The following is a 20424-nucleotide window of genomic DNA, read 5'->3' as shown; positions in this document are numbered from 1 at the left end:
ACGTACCTGCGTGTCAGTGCTCAAGCGAATGTTTATTACCCAACATAAAAATATTCAAATGCTTCTTGACGAGAAAACGTGGGGTGCAGTCGGGCTTACACTTTCAGATTCATTAGTATTCTTTCTACCAGCCAGCTTCAAACGTAGTCTAAATCCTGAAACTCAACCGATACGCACATAGCTCCATTGCACAGTAGATTTTCTTCAGGGGAGATGAGTTTCTCCAGGCTGCAGAACTTCTTGAAGCCCCACCCTTTGTTGTTATTCGGCCGGCAAGCAAAGATAAAACCTTTCCAAGTTGTTTTGCCTTCAGCAAATGTAGCCGCTTCCTTTTTATGAACGGACTCCCCATTCGTGTTATACAATTCAAAGCTGATATTCCTCTTTATTGGCCAAGAACTAAACGAGGGGTGATCGCCAAGCATCCGTATGTAAACTCCCAAAAAGCACTCGCCGCTAAAAGCGGCAATTTTACAAAATACCTCTATTGGGTACTCGGCGCTGGTCCACGCGACGCTTGATGTCTCCTGGGTGATCTTTGTCTGCATGAACTCGTCTATCCTCTTCTGCAGTTCGAAGCAAAAATATGCTTTGCGTCTGTTTAACACTGTTGGTGGATTGGACGATCTCATTTGCTGCAGGGGACGTATATTGTTATAGAGTACGTCAGAAACCAATGGAGTTTGCTCCATTTCGTCGTATAGCGAATGTTCAACGTCGCCTTTAGCGAGATGCGCCTTGATCTCGGTAAGGCTACCTTCCTGGCCACAGCTGCAAGCGAACTTCATACTCTTAAGGAAGGACTCGCCTATTTCGTTGCGTTCTCCAATAGTGTGTTGCTTACAGACAGCACAGAAAAGTTGCAGGCCTTCTGGGCTTTCCTGAGTTCGACAACAACTTAAGCAATAGATGTGGCCGCATAATACAACGATTCTTCGGGGAGTAAATTCCCCACATGCATCACAGGGCGTGACGAACCTGGCAGCTCGGTCCAGCGGAGTCAGCGGAATTCGGCCGGGATTTAATTCCTGCGGTAACTCTCGAAAAAACATCTGCAAACAAGCACTACAGGTGAGCAGACGCGAAACTTGCTCACTTAATACCTGCAGTAGCCTGATGCGTTTGCAGCGACCTATTGACGCCATTTTAGGCTGGCTAATTCCTGAATGATTCTAAGGCATGCATGCAATTGATATCTGTACGTTGCATCTTTAACATTTTCTATTAGTTGTCGTCTATACACCCTGTAGACAAATTATCTGTCACCACAGTTTCGTAGGTTCCTGGTCGAACGACCATATATATATATATATATGGAGAGCGATCGTGGTACTCATATATATTCTATCGGGTCTATAACTTACAAAGCAGGTGCTCAACCTACAATGAAATATATCTATACAGTTAACAAGGTATCTCCGTGCAAACGGGAAATTTCGACATTTCAGTTTCGGGAGTCGTGCATTTTTTGTTCCTTTTCGTGCCCTACACAAGTGGTTGAATTATTTCTTCGAGTTCATCTTCTTAGCGCTCCAAAACGTCTCTAAAGGGTACAATGAGCTCACAAAAAACATTCAAGTTCACAATTCGTGTACACGCGTACCCTACACAATTTTACGAAGCTTTAATTAATTCACCACCAGCCGGAACGGTGACTAAAACGCTATCAGATCAAAAAAGTATATTCTCTCACAGTGCACGGAAACACTTTGCATATCATATGGGCACAAACATCCGTACACTGTTGTTTCCGATTAGCAAAAAACTTTTGAATGAGAAGTAATTACGTTGTTTCCGATAAGTTATACGGTTCCGAAACCCACTCGCAAGTAACCAGAGACGCCAATAAGGGAATCAAGCGCCAGCCAACTCTACAGTGTCAAAGATATTGTCTGCAATCCAATATTTGCAAAGTTAGGTTTGTTCGCCTTAGTCGATTGGTTCGACCAAAGTTTTCTTTAATGAACTACTTTTTAATGAATGCATCCATAGCAGATTAGGGAGCCGGACTCCCTGTTCAGTTTAAATAAACTATCCGAAGCGTATCATATATATATACTGATAAAGAAACATTCCGTTTGTGTGAAAACATTTTAAATGTCGACCTAAATAACATTCATAATCCCCGTGTAGTCCATACTGATGAGTATCCGAACTTTCAGATGAACTGAACCGAAATTTCAGATGCCCTTTCCGAACGCCTATAATTACCCCGCCAACACTGTAATCTTCACTCAGCTTAGTTTATCAAGAAGTTTCATTGTTCCTCAACACTCACCATAAAGGCCATACTAATTCTCAACCGTAGGATCCGTCCGTGCGTTCAAATTTACAATAATACAGTGAAATATTAGCAACGAACTGTCTACTTAGGGATGAACGCAGTTGAAATTCGATAAATCTTCCTGTAGTATAGATTAGCGAAGTGCGTACGACCTGACAAAGCGTCCATTGTGACCCTTCGTTACGAAGAGAGAACAACACACTATTATCAACTATATGGCAGAACTCTTTCATCAGCTATTATTTTAAATAACGACGCTAAACCCCGAGTTGTTTTGCGAGATCTAGCCAAAATCGATTTTCCTTGTGCCATTTAAAAGTCGTTTAGAAAAATATGGAGCAGTCCCACTTTATCGCAGCTTCGAAAGTTTCTCTACGGTCACGGTACTAATTATTGTAATAAATATTCAATATTTCGATGTATAGGCACAGAAATGGATGAGGCTTGCGAGATATTACGGGCAGAAGGCAATGGAATTGCGAAAAACTGACCACTTTGTCTGCGAAAACACTCAATGAAGACAGACTCAGAAAGGCTTCAGAAGTCACTTCGAAGTTATGCTTGACAAGAATCTAAAGTCACGAACTCACGTTGATAATAGCAGGCAAAGTTCGCTACTTAATAGTGTAGCTTGATCTATAGACAGAACCCAACCATCTATCTCAGTTTGTATGCATCACCGGTTGTTACCGTGTTGAGAATAGTGATCACGTGTAACGGGTGTCGATCCTACTAAATATATATTCCACTTCTTCGGTAAGATAGTGATATTATATTTAACTTTATCACATGTGCTGTCGCATACTATGTGTCGATAACAGAATTTTAGCCAGCGACCCTTTGCTGAAATGATATTCAGGTCTCTAAGCCTATAATCGCACAGAGATTAGGTTTCCGGTGGTTTTGTTCATGTCATCACTACCAAGGATCGATTTTACCCATCGAAACATACCAACAGTTAAAAATTATAATAATAAACTCCTTTGGTATGGTATCCGTGGATGTCTTTTACCGTTTTCCGAATTGGCGTAAAATAGCAGCTACTTGATACCTAGAGAAGGTAAGTTTCTTTGCAATAAGAAGTTGAGTACGAAGTTGAAGTTTGCTGCTGAGTTAGTGCGACACGTGTAAAGAACGCCGCCATTACAGAGCCGAGCGCGCACTTTGTGGTTCTCATGGCAGCGTGGTGAGAACAGATACGTAAGCTAGGACGTTCCCCTAACTCAGGGTCGACCAAGAAAGAATAGGCGAAATTTTTGGGCTTCGATACACTCGAATCGTATTAACTGTATTGATGCATTCGAATATATTAGCTAATACAAATGACGCGTTAAAGTACATAGACATTTGAGTTTATTATTCATAATGTTAAATCATCCGATGAGACATCGTATGCTCCAAAATCTAAACAAAAATCCTCACTTACGTGTACCTTTCATGTATCAACCAGCCAACTGACGGGTAACAGCCGGCATGTACAAAAAAATATTTTTGGAACAATAAGCGTAGCAAAACTATATGATAACTCGAATATGCCTCTATAACGTATTGGGCTTCAATGGCCTACCCACTCAGTTCAACGGGCGCTGACGGCATTCCGTTCAGTCCTATCTATAGATCTTCCAGTTTGACGGATAGGCACACCTTTCCATTAACGACGATTCTAGGGTCATAAGTCAAGAGGTCATCGATGGCGTAGAATTTTTCAAATCCGTGTCCACCCAGCTCCTGGGGATGATATGGACGAATAAATCCATCCCATGTCGGCTCATTATTGGCAAATGTCACCGCCATCTTTTTATGCACCGGTTCTCCTTTGATATTGTACAGTTCAATAATAATTTTTTTCTTCATTGGCCAGCCGCTGAATGATGGCGGGTCGTTAATTGGTTTGAAAAAAACACTCAAATAGCGTTTGTCAGCGACAACGGTGATCTTGCAATAAACCTGAGCGGGGTATTCACCAGTTGCCCACGTCAATGTTGAGTGTTCCTGAGTAAACCTTTTATATACAAAGTCATCCATGAGCTTGTGCAATTCAAAACAGAAATATGCTTTCGTTTTTGCTAATCCGATTCGGGCGGATATCATCCAAAGCGGTTTTAACTCTGCTTGAATTATCTTGATCAAATTTTCCTTTCTTGCCGCTGCTAGGGTACTATCTGGCACAACTGATTTTGCAGGAATTAATGCCATTTGGGACGCATGATCTTGGAAAGTTTGGTTAGTCGTAACTGCTAGGTTTGGAGTAGAGGATGACGGCGCCGACGATGGGTCTTTAATAAAATGATCGGTTTCGCAAGTCCAAAGATGTTCCCTGATTTGCGCTAAGTTACCCTCGTGCCCGCATCCGCAGATAAATGCCATGTCTCTAAGGAAACTTTCTGTCAACTCCACGCGTTCGCAAGCCGAATTCTTTTTGCATTCGGAACATCGAAGTTCCAGACCCGCTGGACTATTTCTCACGATACAACAGCTCCAGCAGAACACGTGTCCGCAAGACCCGAGCACCCGTCGAAGACTGAATTCGCCGCATGCGTCGCATGTCGTGATGATGCCGTCCACGCCCCCCACTGGTGACAATGAAATTCGACCAGGATTTAAATTATCAGGAAGATCCCGGAAAAACATCTGCAACAGAACAATCAGAGTAAGTGCATTGAACTACGAGAATAAGGAAACAGCAAGCTCTTCGATTGTGATAGTTGGTCAGAATACCTACGTTTACCTCGAAGTAATGAAAATGATAGAAAATATGGGATGACGCAAAAGGTTTGTAGGTAAAATAGATGAGCGACCTTATTACGAGTACGGGGTATTGGTCATATATACCATTTGCCCGGAATGCATAGTTTGCTTAGAAAATTTTTAATCTTGGATAGTAATAGTGACACACACGTTATTGTTTGTTATCTGCGCATATCTTTCTAGTTGAATCGTTCTTCACAATACAACGTTTAGAAATCAAGCTAGCTATTTAAAATTGTGCTAATGAACACATAACCTGCCCAATCCTATACCCAGAAACTATCGCCGCTGCAAAGCGACTTGTGGGCAATTTTACCAGACGTTAGCAGTCACGAACCTTTGTGCAATTATGCTAGGGCATCTTCAGCGGCACGATGATTCAACGTTGTTAGGGAAAGGCCTGTCGGATAGAGACGTATAGTATAGGTCCGAAATTTCCCAAGCCTACAGAATTAAAACTCCCTGTCTCTAAAGAGGCAAATGGATACAAACAAACGTCTGCTAAAAGTAATAGCAGGAACACGGGCAGGAATAATAGAAATTTGGAGAAAACGATGTGAAAAAAACTTCGCCGAGAACAGGATCAGACCCGAAACGAAGTTGGCCTCCGTAATAATAATAATAACAATAATTTACTGCAGCGCTACTAGCGGTATGATAACGTTTTACTCTCACAATGCTCAGCAATGTTGTGTACGAGTAGCATATAGCGATATAATAATACTCTTCTCATTTATACGTAGCACCTCTGTTGAACCTCTTGCGTAAACCACCATACGCGTTCATTCCCTAATTGTATGTGTTAGATGATGCTAATTGTTGTTGATCTAAAAGCTGAAAACCTAAGTAATTTCGCCTAATATATATCGGTTTCGAAAACCATCTAACTATACAATCTTATAATGATATATAATTTAATAATTTTGGTAATCATTCTACACTGCATTTCGCCAGTGTTCGTCGAAAGCAAAATTTGCCCCAGATGTACCTATAAAAATTATACTGCTTTGTATCGGCGTTCATGAAAACACAGCTATATTTTATGGAAAACGCAACTTTTATTTGGAATTGATTGTCCAAGTAGTAATGCTTCTACAGGGGAATATTACATTTAAAAGAAACGTGTACACGTTTGCCAACTATACATCGGAAAGGGGCACAAGTAGGCCCACACTTTTATACAAAATAGGCTCACAGAGTAGACCTTCAGCTATGCCATATGAAAATCCCTTTATATATATATTAAATCTGTCCAGGATATGTAAATAAGCATTAAAAAGGTATGCCTGTATTGTTTATATGCGTGGCGTCATGTCGCTATTAGCTATCATTAATTCATTGACGTTTAGATCCTTCACGAATTTGCGGGTCTGATCGAGTCACATGAGGTCTAGTTAGGCTTTTTAGAGCAGTTCTCCTTTGTTGCTGTAATTACGTTTGCTGTAACTGTCTCAATCGAGTAATCGACTAGAAATGAATGAGCTGACGAGGCTTCATAGGGTAGCCTCCCTGACAAACAGGCCTCACTTCAATGAAGCTTTGTTAAGAGGTGAAAAACAGAATCTTTGTGTTTGTGTAAAGTATTGGACGAGCGGCAAGTAAGAGTGCATTAACATATACACAGGCGTTGCTACGAGTGAATTAGGACAATGTGTGAACAGGTGTTACAGAAACATTTATCAGAGGAGCTCGTTAATATTGTTTCGCCGTTATCTTTTAACACATCCAATTGTAACAACAATTAATATTTTGAAATGTTTTTCTACACGTAAGTACCAAGAATCTCTATTTCTGCTCGAAGTTTATTTTTCCAATAGCGTAAGTTTGTATTTGTCCCTTGTGATTTAGGCATTTTTTTTGAGCACGCCAAAATCTGTTTACTTTCAGCCTATAATCCACGCCCGACCTGACCGCTTTTATGAAACCTTTTGGAAAAATCGACCCATCTTCTTAGTCGAAAATGCAAATTCTGCTGGATAGTTAAACTATTGCTACCCAAATGCGTACTGTTTCGGTAATCGAACTGAATAACTAGCGGACGGCCGTTTTTTATTTCTAAATTCAACTTCTCAAAAATAGATTTTTCACACATGTACGTATCATGCAGCACTGCCGCCGGAACTGCTTGAAAAGATTACATTTATTCGTTCCATAAAACTGAAATATACACAAATTTCAGAGGGAAAAGGCATGTGTGCATTTATTTCTGTCTAAGGGATACACTGTCTAAGGGAAGAGTTATGAACCTGAAGGCAAAGGGTTTCTTCACGTCTTACACTACATGTAGGGGAATTGCGCCGGAAACTGTTATGGTGTGAATATTGCAGGCCTAGTTCTGCCTACATGCCTTTTCCATGCATCTAGGCATAGTGCTAATAGTAGTAGTAGTAACTAAACGAATGGAACATGAGTGGCTTTTTAGGCCTACTTCGTGTGGCCGTTAGTTCTTATGAAATAGACCTATGCATCACATCATAAATGAGCAATAACGATTAAACTCTACAGCTAGCCGAGTTTCAATGCGAGCTGGTAGAATCGAAGTGTGCCTCATTAATGGTAACGCAGATAGTTGAAAATCATTACTTACTAATTTAGTTTCTTTTTTTTTTTTTTTTTTTTTACAGTTTTTTCATACTATTTGTACTAAATTCTAAGGTTATACACGATGAACTGATTTATGGGCTGAGGCCCATAAGAATGCAAATATACATGCGAGATTTCAAATATTGCACTATCTAAATAAACGTTGCTTTTGGGTGAGAAAGCAATGGAGTGCAGGTTTATTCTTTAGTATACATACTTTTTTTTTCATTGCCAGAATAAATATATATGTATCGGAAATAGTAATACAAAGCAAGACAAATTGTGGCGTACAGAAAGTGCGCGTTGTGGCCGCCAATCAACATTGTGTAATTAAAAAAGCCTTATATCAATTTTTTCAAGGCTTATATCAAGCTTATATCAAGGCTTTTTATAAAGGATAATTGCTTGCTATTTTCTAGTAAGTAAGAACCTGCGCTCTGATTTGTTACTTACAAATCATAGTAGATAAGTACTCTATTGTATCTCTAAGAGCCCGAAGCACACACTCTAGTAGAAAATGATACAATGACTCAGTTTTTCTATCAACTCTTTCCATTTGAAAGTTTTCTGACAGCTCAAGACTCTTTTGAGACAAGTTTTATTTAACCACATTTTGCTCACCTTAATAGATGGCTTTAGTTAATTGTAAGTAACGTTTTTAAAAGGTCCATATATATTATGTAACAGAGCCATTGACGTGGCACAAACCAAACAGGACTAATGACCTCAGTTTGCCTGAACGAGGCCAGTAGCTCGTTAAACAATATGTGTGTTCGTTGTACAGCGTAGTACTTCCTCGACCGCTGACAGCATACGATAGAACCACTCTTTTCATGAGGTCCCGCAGGTCTTCCTCGAGCTCGTTGTGTATTAAAAGATATTCATTTAATCTATCATAGATCGAGTCTACGTCTGGAAAAACAAAAAACTATTGAAAAGCAGTGCATCGTCAGGCTGACGTCAACTCGGAAGTGTTCGGTCGATTTCTTTGTCCTATTCGCGTAACTCGCTCTGGTTTTAGACAAAAACGTACTTGCATTAGAGAAACATTAGAAAACTCTTCCGTTCATAACATATCGTACATTTTCACCGGCAAGATAAATGTCGAATCATCATAGGGCGCTATTTATGGACGTCTTTAGCCTGTTAAGTGATCGGAGGCTCTGGTGTTGATAGTAAATATGACGATGAAGGTAAGGTAAATAGTATAGAGCAACACGTGTTACATACAGATAAACCAAAAGAGCGGTATCGAAAGATACGCTCTAATTGGAGTAATCTTACATGAGCTCTGGCGTCGATGCATTGTATACTTTGTCTATCAGCTCAAACTGCATTTAGAGTTCGAACGACACATAGCAGGCTACCGGTGTTTGTCTGCATTTTTTTTCTGCCAGACTAACAATTATTACTACTACTGCTGCTGCTGCTGCTGCTGCTGCTGCTGGCTGTTATTACTCGAAAGCCCACGAAACTCTCGGTGACAATGTTTTCATCGAAACATAAAAAGCATCACAGGTCAAGCCAGCACAGAGGGTTCCAGGCACTTCGATGAGCGCCTTGAAAGGAGTAAATGCTGTAGTAGCATGTTATTACGGTTCTACTGTTATAATAAAGTAGCCTGGAAATCCGAAGCATTCGTCAGATAGAACAATGCTCGCTCTCAGTAAAAACTACTGAAAACTACAGTGAAACTACTGAACCGTATGGTCAGCTCTCATAAGTCGTATCCATTACAAATTGACTCAAATAAGGCCATCATAAAATAAGGACCACTGCTTAGAAGCATGCTTATGTGATGTTAGTTATTGTTCACTCAGGTTGATTTTGCTGTAACTAAGTTTAATAAACCACAGATTTTATGGACAGTAACTTGCTTGCAAAATTCGAGTTAGTTGTTTGCTTGTTAATGCTATCTATTATTCGGGCCACGTGTTGTGGCTTACCAGCTAATAAAGCACTGCATATAGTTACGACTATTAGCAGCACAATTAAGCATGTTTCGGGGAAATTTGTCTCTTTATTTAATAAAGTTAGGGTAAAACAAAAACATTCTTCAGGTAGAACATAACAACATTTCCCACAGATATCTTCATTCAGTTTATAAGTTTAAGTTATTTATGATACCATAATACGGCACGTACATCTAGATACAATGTGAACGCAAATCGGATAATATTGCATTTTTTTTTATATACAAAGCTACGCGCTCGTCCCAGCTCTATACTAGTCTCTCTGTCTCTCTCTATACTAAGAGATGTTGTCAAGTAGAAATTGTGTAAATCCTACTCTGCCTTGTTGCAATACGCCTAACAAATCAGCGGCCACTACGCGTCACGATCATAAACTGTATAAACGAATCAAGCAAATTGAGTTAATAGCATGTTGAAAGCTTTGTCATGACTCATTTACATAAGCAGGCCAGGCCTGGTCGCCAAGGGCCCGACAATATTTTCGTGCCCATCGAACGCCACGCGTAGAATACCAGACGCCGTTAGGGTTAGCTATGCGCTCAAAGCTGATAACAAGATCAGTGGTGACATTTTTGGCTGTTGAGGCTTTAATAACCAAAGCAAGTAAAATAACTGCAATGTCAATTAAAGATAAACAAATTAATGTGTGTTTTCGTACCACAGGGCTGTCTATCGTTGTTTTGTAATAGCTTCGTGTTGATGCGTGACGAGATTGTAGCGAGCATACAGGCTCGATATGCGGATAGCTTGCGGTGACACTTTTTAGTTAGAATCTAAAACTTGTTTTTTGCGCAATGCCGAACGCCAGAAGTTAACGAGAGTTTAGAGCTACAACAGATCGAAATATATCAATGCACTGAATTTGGCCAAGGGAACTAGCTCCGCGCAACACGGATGGAAACTTCAACAAAAGCATCTGTTCATCGACGGAACTCTTCTACTGCACCGTTGTTTTTTCATCATTTTAATTAAGTCTTACATAATATCGCACTCCGAACGGTTAGCACAGTCTCTGCTCTACGTTTCATATAAACATGTAAAAATTTCTAAAATTCTGACTTGTTTAGTGCTCACTGCCAAAGTTATACGCACAATATTCAACCCTCCTTTGCCCTTATCATGTAAACTGAAATTATGTAAAATTTAGAATTGATTAAAACTCGGTAGACGGTGAATGAACGCAGGATAACGCTTCTAGTATAACTAAACGATTTAATTTAACTATCTGCTTTGTTTAGATATGGTCTTACAAACAGCTCTGCCTGGATTTAGACGTTCCGCCATGCATATATATATATATATATAAGTGATATGCCTGACTAAAAGGCTCCCGAAGCCCCGTTCAAAATATCGGGACACGCTGTGGTTTAGGTTTGAATCTGGGCGTAGACGTTTTGTGTGCAAGACTGCGATGCAGGAGTTAAACCTCAAAACACATAGGCCCTTCGAAGAGTCTCAAGAATAGACATGCGCACTACTCTTACTGGTTTTTTCAGCGTCGTGCTAGTTTCTGATAAATTGTTTTCGCTAATCGGACTATACGGTCCGATTTTGGAAATTTATTTGTCTATCTATTCGAAATGCACATAAGATACCAACCAGATGCTTCTCGGTAAGCACTAGCGAGAAAAGCCATCATTTGTTTAAAACCACAACGACTAGAGAACAGTGTGAGTTGACCACAATGCGACGACTAGCAGACCTACCTTTATCATTGTACAACATATACTCACCGAAGACATCACTGGTTCCAAAGCATCAATGAACACCTTTTATCAATATCAATGAGCATTTTTGTAGCACTGAATATTTTGTAGTGCTACAGCTTTAAACCGGAAAGACAAATGATTGTCTCTGATGATCACACGGAAACAGTTGATCTTTTGTTACCTACGAGGATTTTACTACTAAGTATAGGTTGCTGTTGGTCCAATCGAAGCAATCTGTTCCGTATATCGACAAACAACGTACGTTAATCGGGTTGTGTCTCGAGTACACTGTTGGCAAGTGAAAGTTATTATTTTACTTATTTAAAATTGGTCCAGGCATAGCCATATCCAAAATGCTGTATACATTTGCAAACGGACGTCGTAGAGTTTCCGCCAAAAACTAATCGCCCCCCAAATTTTATTTCACCGTATGGATAAATTACCACAAAAACTGTTAGTGTTTATTTGCAAAAATGATACCGGTATGTATGTATTTATTTCTTATATAGCCCAATTTCGTAATCCTACACGATATATAGGACTTATGTTCAGTACAAGCCTTGCTTTGAACGAATGAATCAATCCTTCCTGTATTCTAGGCATTTGAACAGCAATGCCATATACTCGCGTGGTGAGTGTCGCATAACAAACTTTGTTGCTTCTTCAGCTCAGAATGTTTGCAAACATCGAAAATCAGTAAAACGGAAGACGTTCAACGAGGCACGAGTGATGCTGATGCATGTTCAGCCGGTCGCTCATGTATGTCATCAGAGCGCACCTTTACCCACTCGTAAACCCCACACACACGTAACAGAGACAGATTTATGGTTGAGACGACAATTCCATTCGTTGTTATATGTCCATTGTTGTCAAACTTTTCGGTCAACATTAACGTGGGTGCCGGCAGTATGGTGAATGACTGCTAAACGGGCGGCAAAAGCTAGTAGTACCATTTCCGAACGTCATCAAAGACTCAGTTGATAATCGGGGCAATCGTAATGATACAACTTATTGCGTTAATTGTTGTAAATTATAGAATAAAGTTTTACGATCTAGGCTGCAAGGTCGAATGGCTAGCTACATTAGTGATCAGCTCCTATGTCGACTGGTCCAGTTCGAGCGATTGAAGTAGGTCAAAGCGTTTCGTTCCGTTTCTATATCCCAATTTAGGTTCCATTTCCAATGTAGCCATTGCTAACTCGTACCAGCGATATATTTTCTGTATCGTTGCTCGTATATATAGCGTAAGTGTACGAAGCGTATGGTCGGTCATACGTGAGGTCAGCTGCTCGCTTCAACGTTACAGCAAGGGACGTATGGCAAGCAGGCCTTTGAAAGTCAATGAGTTAACATGGCTACATAGATGGTTTGTTTGCCAATCTTCCTCCAATTTATTTTTTAGACATTCATATATCCCGCTGAATTTTATAAAAATGAAAAAAGCGTTTGGTGAGTTTATATGCCAACAATTCTAGAAGCGCAAGAGAGTGTTTAAAATATCTTATGGCGTACTCTAGCGTACTCGAATGCGGGTTGCGAGTGAGCTACCCATAGCAATCAACAATTAGCGTTGACCAAACTGGTCAGTGTGAATGTCGTGGGCGTAATAGCTTGGGTGGCTATATGTATATCACTGAAATAAGCAGGAACTGGCTGGTTTAAGCTTCACTATATCGTATTAACTATAGATTGTTTGCAAAATAAACCTGATATAACAAAATTTCTTGTCATATTTTAGGAAAGTTGTAAAACCAAACGTGACGTGTCTCGGCCTCCCGTACAAAATAACCGTGTAGTCATATGAATCAAAGTACAGATTGTTTCAACTTGGTACATAATTACTGTCTCAGATATTCGTCTTATTTTTTTTTTTTCCTTATGTTTGTGCCAATATTGAGGCTCAAATATATGGGTTACGGTTTACAAGCTTCTGATCGTATTCTGTGCTTTTCTCGACGAAGCGATTAAAGTAGGATTGTCACATTAAGGCCTAAAAAAACCTTGATGGAAAAGGATTTGAAGTCGGACAGATCGTCGATCATTTAACATTACTACGTGGACACGCAGAATGAATTGCAGGGTCAGACTGACAAGTGTTACACGAACAAATAGAAAGATCCATAAAGTTTCACAAACAAGCAATGTCCATTCTAAGCAAGCTTACCTCGTAGTACAACATATAAGATGACAGACAACCGTCACAACTCGTAGACAATATGGCACCAACATAGGTCTAAAAAAAATATTTACTTAGTACGATTGCGCACTTCGGGTGAAATAGCTATAAACAAACTCTGTTACAGCTATCGCTGAACGTCCCTCGAATGATGACTATGACTCACTTTGACCTATGAATATGTTCGTGAATAAGTTTACATGCCTAGAGTATAGCATTATTCCTGTCTCTCTAATTCCTGCTATGGCTGTCTAACTTCATTTGAATACATCCGATGGTCCTGAGCGCATCGGAGGATAGGCAAGTGCCTTTAGATTTACTATTCAAATAGTGCAGCGAGATAATGACTAGACCGGGCTCTGCGTTTCTACTGGGTTATTGTTTGCGGTTAAGCGGATACCCTCTCCTTTCGGCGAGGGAACTGATGCCGGCATTGAAAGAAATACTGTACGTTTGTCGGTTCGGTCGCCATTGTCAGGCTAGCGATTGATGAAAAAATCGACGTTATTAATGGTGCAGTGGGGCGTGGTGTTGTCGTATAACGAAGTGGCAGAACTACCTGGATTAGACGTTGTTGAAGAAATAGTGTATTACTATAGCAAACGAACGTTTTAGCAATTTAACAAAGCAACGAAAAGCTGCTCGATAACACACAGAGGATGGCCTTGCAAGGACACTCAACGGAGCAGTTTCGTGCCACGAGAACGTGGAACACGATTGTGTTGGCGGTACAGAGTGAGCTACCTGTTCGACAGTATCGTAAAGGGTTCCGCATGTTTACGAACTGTTTTGCTGGAAAGGACGCTGTGACATGGACGCTGGATTACCTTGAGCGGAATCAAGACACACTGTTCGATCCAAAAAGCAAGGAGATCACTCGTGAAAAGGTGACGCTCCTGTTACAAAAGTTCGTTGAACAGAAAATTATCGAAGATATCCATGGACGTGGACATGCATTTAAAGATTCAACTCAGCATTTCTACACATTCACTAAGGACCATACCCTCATGCCAGTCACGTGCCGATATGCTAGTATAAAGGACACAAACCGAACTTCGACAAGGACCCGAAGTAGCAGTTTAGGTCACGTGAGTAGTAATAAAAAAAGTCGAGTTGTACTCACAATTCGAGCGACCTTCAAGCTTAGCAACAGCATTGCGCAATCTGCGCTCTTTCCTTCGCGGTTCTACCCTTCTTTCAAGAGATTTAGGCCACTATCTACAACCGATTCGGTTTTGCCGTAGTCTATGGTCTACATTTCTTTTCGACTATGGATAATACCTACCTGTGAAACGAAATAAATTTTTCTGCATTTTATTGTTTACAGATTACACCTCCAACGCTTAGGTGCGCAACGAGCATGGTGAAGCTGGCTTTGGTCGGCCTCTCAGCCCAGCGGAAACGTCGAAGTTCACACGTATAGACTTCGGCCGAACTAGCCAGCGATCGTCGGAAGAAGAGCAATTTATAAAAAAAAAAAACAACGATTTACTATATACATATTTTTCTGATACCATTGCAAGCTTCTTTGCCACGCGAGCTTCTTGAATACCATGAGCGATATGGAAGCTCCACGAGAGAAGCGAGTGAAAAAGCTTTAAAAGAGGTTTCTTAATTGTCTTAAAGCGATATGTAACTTTTTAGACTGTGATATGGGAAAACCGAATTTCCTCTTGCATCTTAATCGTTTTAAGATCTCCAAGAGGACACCAAGTCTAAAATCATGTGACTTGAGTTAAAGTAAACTAAGATAAACCACTGCCAGCACGAATGCGAACATATTCAGGTGCCAAATCTAACACTGTATAATATGTAAATATCTGTATACAATAAACATGATCTTATCACAAACCTGTTTTTTTAGTGCCCCACGATTTTGAATTTCCACGGTTTGAATACATTTCTGTTACGTATAAATTAAGGAAAATCCGATAGTGGAAGTTCTTCGCCTTTGGTAGATTCGTTCTTGACGAAACACGTGTGGTCTCCGCTAGGTAGTAGATCACAAAATCTACAGACAACATCTAAACTTGAAGGCCATAAGGCATTTTTAACATTTGCCTTTTCAACATTAGCTGATATCTCAGGTAGAACGTTGCAGTCCTGCTTACTAATAGGTACGTTTCATGCCTCTGCTGTCGCGCTCCAACAATGGACCAAACGACGACATTTATCATGACAAGTTAACAAATTTCCTAATTGGTAAACTGACTGGCTAGAATACTTGCTGAGCGATTATAAAGCAGAGCGAAATATTTCATAATAGTAAAAAAAAAAAATGGGTCTAACATTAGCGATGCATCATAAACTAGACTTTGGCTGATCTCCACACAACCCTATAATGTTCCATCAATGATACGGCACTGAACTGCAGATTAGAATACCGTGGCGTGTTTGTTTTTTGGTACCTTATCATAACTTTGTTTATTTACGGGCATTCAGCCATGTTTCAAGCCGCTTTGAATGTTTTCAGCCAGTAACGATTTTAGGATCGTCAAAAATATAACTTGTGCCCAAAGATAACATTTTGGTATTGTATAGGGCTGAGAATATATGCAGTACTCATTATTGCTATGAACTATAGTATTATTATAGTTAGTAGTATTAGATAATATACGAAATTTATTAGTTTACGATATGAATACTAATCAGTAGTCCGAAATCTATTAAATATCTTAATATAGGCTTTTCTAATAGACAGGGGAATCGTATTTTTTACAACATCAACAAGCTGCGTTGTGTGTAGCATGTTTTTTTGACAAAAAAAACATTGACATCGTGACCGTGTTGTCATTGGTAGATGTCAAGGCTCGGGCTAGCTTGTTTTTAGAGAAAAGTCTATATTAAGATATTTAATTGATTTCAGGCTACTGATTAGCGCAGCAAGTGTTTATATAGAAAACTAATTAATTTAGTAATAACAACTTTTTCGACTGAGTAAGTCTGCAGATGAGTTCCGCATAATTGACGCAAACGTACAACTGTACGGAGCAACACTATATCGATATCATATACGAAATCAACAGATCCGTTTTCTCATTATGTATTTGAGCTAGGCTGAACGCTGTAACACTTTCTAAGCAAGCCGAAAATGACAGAATATCCATAACTGAGTTAACGAGTAGAGACACAGTGCGCTCTAGCTTCGAATCCGGGCATCGACACACTTTGCTGCGTGCCATCCGTCTGGCGAAATGCCCAACAGCGATGTCAAACATCAAATTGAAACGTCGTCTGGAACCCATCAGAATTTTACAATCTTCGAGCAACGTTTTCGGTTGCTAGCAAAATTATGAAGCATCCCAAAAGATCTACTGCGTCAATGCTGGTAAGATCTTGAACAATAAACGATTAGCCGTATACTAAAAGCACTGACTCCTTCACAATTTTGAGATGTCTGTTGGATTTATACGTAGTAGTTAGGTGTGAAATAAAGAAGACAGACTGAATCCTTACGTTCAAAACTGGCTAGTTTTAACTAATCTTCTACATGAATACTTCTCTCGTCTTGTGGTTCGCTAAGTTCACCTCTAATCATCGTCGTAATGTCTAGCCTACTCTCCTGATGTATTAAGAATGTAAAATACAGTACAAAAAAAAGTTCAAAGGGATAGGGTTTAATCTCACTGAAATATGAGTTTATCTTTAGGAAAAATAAATGTCAGTCATGAAAAAAGTACGCTAACCGTTGGAGCAATACCTGCGCTCATTATCCGAGAAAATCTACTTTTATTATAAATCACAAACTAAGATATTACGCAACTCTTAGCTTATTTTGACCATACCCTCCGCAAATGGGTATATGTTTCATGTACAATAGGAGTCTAATAAACAACTGTCTGTATTCTGAAGAGTAGAAGTAAGGACAGAGAGATGACGTTCTGGATTTAGCTTTTGCAGATTTTCGATGGCCGCTTCCAATAGGTGTAATTAACATTCATACATCGCTACGTTTACAGTAACAGGTAACACATACGTTGTAATATTATATGTATAATTCTCCCCAACGTTTCGAGTTTTACGTCCGGTATTTCCGTTACCTATTCCATTGGACTGCCAGCTCCCAGCACGAAACGAAGTCTATGGCCTGGTTTGAAGCCAGACCGTAACGTGTCCCTAAGGTTCGCAAGCAAATACGTTACCCACTAAGCTATCACGGACACGTGCATAATTATCTTAGATGTCGCAAACTAATACCAAAAATTTAGCATACTCCGCTACGTTCGAGTGGTCACGTTGCGTCGTCTGCTAGAAGACTGCATCGGGCTACATACGTCTGTCGCATAAACGTCTGTATTTGTATGTCTAAAAAGCTATTTACTTCCAGGATGGGTGGATATTAATAGCGACTTTTTTTGAAAATCGCTGGTGGCAGGAATGCTCTATGCACACCTTTTACAATCTACGCAGTGCGGGGCTCCAGAACCGCGGCCCGAAGCCTAACATCCCCGATGCACCGATGAAGTATATGTATGTGCGTCGCGTTTCCTAGCAAGAAACGCAGACGACTCGAAAACTCAAAGTATGCTCTGCATCAGCATCTGCTTCTGCCGAGAGAAATTGAAAGAAGGCTAGGCGGAGAGAAATATGACGGCTTTCAACCGATATTAGGGCGAAGTGCTGACCGGATGCCCCGACAATCGAAGGTCGAGTTCAGCCGGCAGCTAGGCAAACTTCCAGTAATCGATGCAGGCCGTTGGCAGTCGGACTAGGCACGCCTGTTTGAGCGAGTTATTCGGGAAAATGGACACTGGCGATTAGAAGAAAGAGTTAACGGTTTGTTATGAATCTATGATAAGCCAGGATGACTGGGAGTATCTAGTTCCATAAAAAAGCCTAAAGTCGCGCAATTTATGAAATAAGGAAGACGCATTTGGAAGAGGTAAACACGGTATCAAGAGCAACGGTACAACTCTGGGAAGGTACTTTCTGGACGAGAACCTTTTAAGAGAACAGTGATGGAACGAGTTTGCAGTTTCGAAAACAAAGGAAGCCTTCAATACTATGCGTTTATTAAATATGTGCTTAATTTTAGACATAAAGTTGTTAAGTGAGTGATCAGATGAGAGCCTAATATAAAACGGTCCTTCTACACTTTCGTACTCTATATGACGGCGACCAATGCAGGATCTAGAAATTCTTTCTATCCACGATCTAGAAATCAGTGAGGTGAAACGTTATGTAACCTGCAATAATCTAATTATATTGAGAATACAAGCTATATTCTTTCATAACAATCTTATTATTATGTTCGCCAGTAAAATTCAGATAGCGCTAAGCGTTAATAGTACTCAAATCTATTGTTATTAAACTATTTGTTCTCGTTATTCGAGTCGGACGAAGTCGATCAAGTTCAACTTGCGGCAATACAAACACCATTCCAAAAGTTTTAGGCAGATCGCAAAATCTAGAAATGCGGACGTGGAGTCAAATATTGAGGATCTGTAAGGGAAGTTTTTGACGAGGAAGTTATCAATATTATTATCAACTATAGACGATTCTTTTAGATAAGATTGAACACTTCAACGCTATTCTAGCTTCTTAATCCTTTATTTGCGGTCGTCTCCGTTTTATGCCAATGTAATGTTAGCTTGAAACTTTTAGCAATTTCTAGCCACAGTAAATCAATGCGAAAATCGCAACACGCGATAGAGCCAAACCTGCAGAAATCTGTTGGCGTTCAAAGGTATCGAGTTTTAGCTGACAGAAAAATAATTGTTGACGCCTTTTTAGATAAATTTTCGATAAATGCACGCGCTGTTTAGGACCGTATTGGTTGTGGATGTTGATGGGAGTCCGCCACTCTTTAAGGTACTTTGATTTTCAGGTATAATTTATTTTAGGTCGTCACCATATTGGCAGTTAGTGCATGATTATTTCGTTCATTCAACCTACATAGCTACACGGATCGTATGGATTCATATAGTGTTGTAGAGTTTCACCAGCTACCTGTACAATGATTTCAATCATTGTTCTGTGCTATTCTGTTCAGAAGAACACGACTGCTGGTGCGAGGTGCAATAATATTATTATTAGTCCCACTCAAACCTCTACAAATGCTACGGTCCCCCCCAGCCGCTACTCCTGCAGCAAACGACAATATCTAAATTGTTTCTTTCTAAAAAATTCTCTCTAAATAAAAAATTTAGGGCTGTAAACGTTGAAACGAAGATAAGCCAATTTTCTAACAAGCATCTGCGAATTCGCCAAGCCGCTTGCTCTTCTGAGCTATGTGCTGTACTTCAGCACAACATTGTCGGGACACAGAACTTCACTGGCCGTTCCTTAGATACACGCAGAACGTTTTCGGATGCCTTCGTCATAACGACTATCTATATTCGTTCAACGGAATGTCTCGGAACTATGCTACCGTACAATCGTTCCATTCTGGTTTTGTCTCAAAACTAGTACATGTGAAAGACAGACGTCTTACCGAGTTGTTAACGAGGTAAGGTACGCGCCTTTCTTCGCTAACGTCGATCCTGTTAAAACTATTTTATAACATTGAAAAAACGACGACTTAATAACACATCAATGAACACCAACTCGCAGCTGTTGGGTTGGCCTTTACCGAGGCAGAAGTCGCTCTGTTTACACCCAGTTAGCGGTACTGGGTGCGCCCGCAGACCGCCTCTGGTTTTTGTGTTTTATGCCTCAGCGAAACGATGGAATACGTTGTTTTGAAAATATCCGTGAACCGCAGATATCAGTGGAATCGGATCAATTAGCGTGAACACACACTTCACAGTCCTGCCCTAGAAGCGAGCTAATTACAAGGTTTACACTAGGACATATAGCTGACCTATTTACGATGTCCGATGTTACCTCAGATTATCTATAGTCGAGCAAAACTGCAGAGTTTCCATAGGAGAAATCAGGAAACCTTGCATACGGTACTGACTAGAGAAAATGCCCTTGCATCTTCCTGCGCATAACGTAACCTACTATACA

The 20424-nt window shown here is 40.1% G+C and overlaps 3 protein-coding genes across 5 annotated transcripts; 1 reads left to right on the top strand and 2 right to left on the bottom strand.

The window, feature by feature from the left end:
- Positions 1-15: 15 nt before the first annotated feature.
- LOC111262088 (uncharacterized) lies at positions 16-2452 on the bottom strand. Its single transcript, XM_022836072.2, has 3 exons — positions 2279-2452; positions 1788-1892; positions 16-1052 (listed from the first exon to the last, which is right to left on the bottom strand). The coding sequence occupies exon 3, from the start codon at positions 1050-1052 to the stop codon at positions 138-140; it is 915 nt and encodes a 304-aa protein (XP_022691807.1). The 5' UTR covers positions 1788-1892; positions 2279-2452; the 3' UTR covers positions 16-137.
- A 1168-nt stretch (positions 2453-3620) lies between these two features.
- On the bottom strand, positions 3621-20032 carry LOC111262098 (uncharacterized). 3 transcript variants are annotated; one of them, XM_022836090.2, is made up of 2 exons: positions 19907-20032; positions 3621-4915 (listed from the first exon to the last, which is right to left on the bottom strand). In XM_022836090.2, exon 2 carries the CDS (start codon positions 4913-4915, stop codon positions 3896-3898), a length of 1020 nt encoding a protein of 339 aa, XP_022691825.1. In that variant the 5' UTR covers positions 19907-20032; the 3' UTR covers positions 3621-3895. The 3 variants fall into 3 exon arrangements, with proteins under 3 accessions (XP_022691825.1, XP_022691824.1, XP_022691826.1); XM_022836089.2 differs by lacking the exon at positions 19907-20032 and adding an exon at positions 13462-13831; XM_022836091.2 differs by lacking the exon at positions 19907-20032 and adding an exon at positions 5370-5504.
- LOC111262099 (DEP domain-containing protein 1A) lies at positions 13946-15324 on the top strand. Its single transcript, XM_022836092.1, has 2 exons — positions 13946-14561; positions 14801-15324. The coding sequence occupies exons 1-2, from the start codon at positions 14133-14135 to the stop codon at positions 14894-14896; spliced, it is 525 nt and encodes a 174-aa protein (XP_022691827.1). The 5' UTR covers positions 13946-14132; the 3' UTR covers positions 14897-15324.
- Positions 20033-20424: the final 392 nt, after the last annotated feature.

The sequence above is a fragment of the Varroa jacobsoni genome, unplaced genomic scaffold (genome assembly GCF_002532875.2).
Source record: "Varroa jacobsoni isolate VJ856 unplaced genomic scaffold, vjacob_1.0 scaffold_626, whole genome shotgun sequence".
NCBI lineage: Eukaryota > Metazoa > Arthropoda > Arachnida > Mesostigmata > Varroidae > Varroa > Varroa jacobsoni.
This window is presented reverse-complemented; position numbering and strand designations above follow the sequence as displayed.

What these genes read in the sequence shown, in the direction of transcription:
- LOC111262088 (XM_022836072.2), bottom strand. Translation starts at nt 1,052, where the DNA reads ATGTTTTTTCGAGAGTTACCGCAGGAATTAAATCCCGGCCGAATTCCG.
- LOC111262099 (XM_022836092.1), top strand. Translation starts at nt 14,133, where the DNA reads ATGGCCTTGCAAGGACACTCAACGGAGCAGTTTCGTGCCACGAGAACG. An exon ending in GAAGTAGCAGTTTAGGTCAC is followed by an intron (nt 14,562 to 14,800) that starts GTGAGTAGTAAT and finishes TATTGTTTACAG; the next exon opens with ATTACACCTCCAACGCTTAG.